The sequence below is a fragment of the Bidens hawaiensis genome, unplaced genomic scaffold, assembly GCF_021521415.1.
Source record: "Bidens hawaiensis isolate Kalapana, Puna unplaced genomic scaffold, B.hawaiensis_p1.1 tig00012472_1, whole genome shotgun sequence".
Taxonomy (NCBI): Eukaryota; Viridiplantae; Streptophyta; class Magnoliopsida; order Asterales; family Asteraceae; genus Bidens; species Bidens hawaiensis.
In genome coordinates this window covers 213,883-218,270 of record NW_027492020.1, presented here as the reverse complement: position 1 = coordinate 218,270, position 4,388 = coordinate 213,883, and the positions used below count along the sequence as shown (strand labels likewise).

The window sequence follows — 4,388 nt, the reverse complement described above, 5'->3', positions numbered from 1 at the left end:
GGACACTGGATTTGTAGCAGGCCAGACAGCATTGAAGGCGGCATCGGGCAAGGTTGCTAAACACGAGAGCGCTTGTTTGGAGAATCAACACGTGTTTATCCCTTTCGCCTTTGACACTTTTGGTTTCTTAGCTCCGGATGCCGTGGACCTTTTGAATAGGGTTCAGAAAGTTGTGTATAGTAACGTATCAGCCCATAAGAATCAAAACTTTGTTTTTAGTCGGATTGGGTTTGCTATCCAAAAGGGGGTTGCGGCGCAGCTTGTTGCCCGCTTACCTGCCACTTCATTGTAAATCGTTTGGATGTTTCTATGAAATATAAAAGGATCTACATATATGAATACTTTCATTATTTAGTTACCAGCTACATAAATGAACGTTTGATTCTAAAACACTTAGTAAAATCTTCGATTAATCGAAATATATACATTGTCCAAATAAACATATTTGATTCATTAGATCAAGTGAGAAGGCAAGGGCGCAACTGCGCAAGGCCCCCCTTGTGAGTTATGATATGGGTAGTAGTCCAAGAAGACATGGGTTACGGCCCATAGAAGGTCCACAGGTGTTATGGGCTTCTAATTCATCCAGGTAGGACCGTCCAAACCGTTCGTCGTTCGAACTCGCTTGTCGCTCGCTCGGGAATTGCTCGGAAAATGCTCCCCCTTGTGAGCCGCTCTGCTTGGTTCGATTTGTAAACGAGCCAAGCAACGAGCAAAGATCTACTCGGTTCAGTTCGGCTCGAATATTTTAATTTATTTTATATATAATTATATATGAACAAATATATAAATATATAGACAAAATGCATAAATACAAGCTTACAATTATTTTTACCCTTTTAAATTTTTCATATTTCATCAATTTTATAGTTTATTTGTTCGATTCAAGTTTTTACAATACTAGAAGTTTATTTACATGATCATTATATCTCATTTTAAACTTATTTTTAATAAAAAATTACAATCTATTACACGTTTGTCTAAAAAATATTAATTTACTTATAAAATATATTATTTGCAACCTTCAAATTTGTTTCTTAATGAAAATTTTAAAGTGAAAAAGAAATAAATAATGCTCAAAATCGCTCGATGTTCGATCGAAAATGCTCGATTCGAATTTGGTTCGTTTCGGTTTTCGTTTGGTTCAAATTTTAGCCGTTCGGTTCGGTTGGTTGTAAACGAGCTCGGCTCGGCTCGGCTCGTGAACAGGTCTTGGACTCATGAATCCAAAACCCATCACAGACAGCCCAAACGTTTGTGAACCGGCCCAGTCCAAATCCATTGTCGGAATACCAAGCGTTGACCAACACCTTTGTTTCCGATAATCCGTGTGGGTTATCCATTCCATTCCGCTTATATAATAGCAGCTAATAATAATAATAATAATCACTCATCCAAATATTATCATATCATAATATCATATGATCATAGCTAACCCTTATTATTATTATTATTATTATTATTATTATTATTATTTCTCTCAATCTTGAAAGAAACCATGTTCTTCGATTCCGATCACCGACTCTGGATCCTCAAACTCACATAATCAATCTCTTTTGCAGATCTGACCCAATTGACCAATTTAGGGTTTGAAACATTTGGGGCAAATAAGAGCATCGAATTACAATGCATTCGATTGAATATATTAATAATAATATTATTATTATACCTCCTCTTTTAGCTCATCATGTGGGTCGTTCGTATTCTAATCGTTTAAAACACCATCTTGAAAAAAGTGATCGTCGTGGTAATCTTAGTTAACAATCGCTTTCAATTTCTCTCTTTTCTTGTTTCCTATATAATTCGTTAGCTTCTATTATAATAATATAATATATTATTATCCGGGTTATCGTATTCTACACCGGTTGACCTTCATCATCAGAGATCTATATTACTTGCTACAAAAGGTACTGTTGATTTTAATATTAATAATATGGTTTTGGTTATGTGTTTCTAAGATAAAATATGATAACAGGTGCATTTAATTTGGGGATTTTGTGTAGTGTAACATTTGGTTTTACATAGGGCTGGCATTTGGTTAACACGAGCCACGGATATTAACAGGTTTGGGTTTGGGTTTGGGTTTGACGTGTGTAATATCTGTTAATAATCACTGTTTATATATTTTAAGTTGAAAAGTTTGATATTTTATTGAAGCATGTTATGTATTAATGAAGATTTTTATGGATGATTATGTATTTATGTATTTTTTAAGACTTTCATGAACTTTTGGCAATTTTTGTTTCCTTACATATGTATTAGTTATTGTGTTCTTAAATAGGTTGCTAAATAGGTTATGTCGTGTAAATTTGTTTTTGAACATATTCATGTTCATGTTTGGAGAACATGACAAGATTAGTTACCGTGTCGGTTTCGTGTCTAAAGCCAAAAGTGATCGTGTCTTTTCATGTCGTGTCTTTCCTTTTTATTCCAGCCCTATAGTTTTACAAGATTAGTTCGTGTCTAACATTTGATTCGATTGTGTTGGTTAATTTTGTTTTGGTTTGGTTATGTTCGTGAATTTTGTTTTGGTTCGGGAATGCAGTTTAATTTGGTTTGGCTCTGTTAAACGACTTTTCTGCACACCTATACAAGAGTATAATTATAATCTAGTTTAGATTGTTTGTGAGTTTGCATATGTGAATTTCAAATTAAATTTACAGTAGATTCTTGTTTTATTATAGGTTTCTTTAACGTTTTGGCCTTTGGAGAGTTTGAACATATCTTGCAAGCCGGTTGCAGATCTTGATTGGTGCCAATGGATATTTGCTCTGAAATTAGTTTGTTAAATACTGATAAGACTGATGATCATCATGAGTCGTGTAAGAATACAAACGAATCTACTCGTGAAGCCCAAAAATCTCTTTCTATGGATGAACTCAGTGTTGATGTGACAAAGAATCTTAACATTCAAGATACCATAGAATATGATTCAACTTTGTCAGCACCCCTTAAAAATTGTGAGTTTCTTTCGAGTAAAACAATAGTTCAAGCCCCTGAAAAGTGTCTTAGCAAGCACGCAACTTTCCCGTCTTCGGGTAAAACATTTTCTCATCAAGACAGCGTCACAAGTGAGTTATCAACACATGGTGACAACATTAAACCTAATGATCCATCTGCCTTCCGTTCCATATCTTTGCCTGTAAGTATTCATACTGCTGTGATCTTTACGCTAATAAGTCAGTTTTGTAACTTTGTTTGTACTGATTTGGTGGAGTATTTAAATAGGCAACAATTTCTACCTGTTTACTTATGAACAAGTTGTATTTTAGTGCATAAAGTCTACCATACTTTATTCAGAAACTAGATTTTTATGTGTCAGTATTTAACACATTAGACATTATAGTATTTTTTAAGAATAATATGGCCAAAGTGTATCAGATTAACGTGATCTTAGATTTTTTTAACTTCTACTGGAAATTTTTTTTTGCTTGATTTCATACCCGACCTATTTATTTAAATAACTCCACATTTTGCGTTTGCAATGTTTCCATAAACTCTTGCTTAAATCTCTTGTATTAACTCGCAGGCCCGTTTGAAGCCTGTATCTGCAATGAAAGGCAGCCGTGAGAAACGTGGAGTGGCTCCACCTGTAGAGTTAACTGTAAAGTGGGCCCCAGACGTGTACGATCCAATTTCTACTTCAGTTTCACATGTTGTAACGAACAACAAATCGTCTTCAAAGCACAGCAAAAGGAATTCAAAGAACAAGCAAAAGCACGGGAGCAAAACATCACGTGGAAGCAAAACTAAAGACAAAAAGCAAGTTAGAAAACGTGGTGGAAGCTCTTCTTCGGGCACGGGTTACAAGGTGGAACATGAAGAAAAGTTTGTTGAGTTTGTTGAACCCGAGCCTCAGTCGGGTGGTGGTGTTGAGTTTCATGTTGGGAATCAAGAGCGGTTATGTGGGAGTAGTTTTATGAAGAGGTATGGAGAGAGGGTACATCTGTCATCGGTTGCTGAAGCTACCTCGCGTTTTGGGTCGTGATAACGGGTTTGTGTTGTTTATTGTAAATAAATAATAAGATTGCAGTTTTGTTGGATGTTGGTTAGTGTCAAAACTATGAAAATGCTAGTGTGAGTTTGGTTACTTTGGATTTTGTAGATATTGTGTTTAATATGCTACATGGTTCTTCTGCTGAAAATGAATGTTTTTTATAGCGTGGTTCTTTCTCTGATATCAATAATTCGTTTAGATTGCACGTTAGATCGAGTACTTGGTGTTCTGGATTGATTTGTGGTCGACGTATCATATGATCTTGTCATTAATCATTTGTTATTCGGTATTTGCACCTTCCTTGAGACTAACCGAAGATATAACACGTGTGTCATTAGATTGTTGTGGTAGCTCTAAACATATAAAACATGTTTCATTAAGTTATATTTAA

The 4,388-nt window shown here is 35.1% G+C and overlaps 1 protein-coding gene across 1 annotated transcript; it reads left to right on the top strand.

Moving 5' to 3' along the window:
- The first annotated feature begins 1,463 nt into the window (after positions 1-1,463).
- On the top strand, positions 1,464-4,090 carry LOC143541152 (uncharacterized). Its single transcript, XM_077034048.1, has 3 exons — positions 1,464-1,907; positions 2,685-3,142; positions 3,530-4,090. The coding sequence occupies exons 2-3, from the start codon at positions 2,759-2,761 to the stop codon at positions 3,986-3,988; spliced, it is 843 nt and encodes a 280-aa protein (XP_076890163.1). The 5' UTR covers positions 1,464-1,907; positions 2,685-2,758; the 3' UTR covers positions 3,989-4,090.
- Positions 4,091-4,388: the final 298 nt, after the last annotated feature.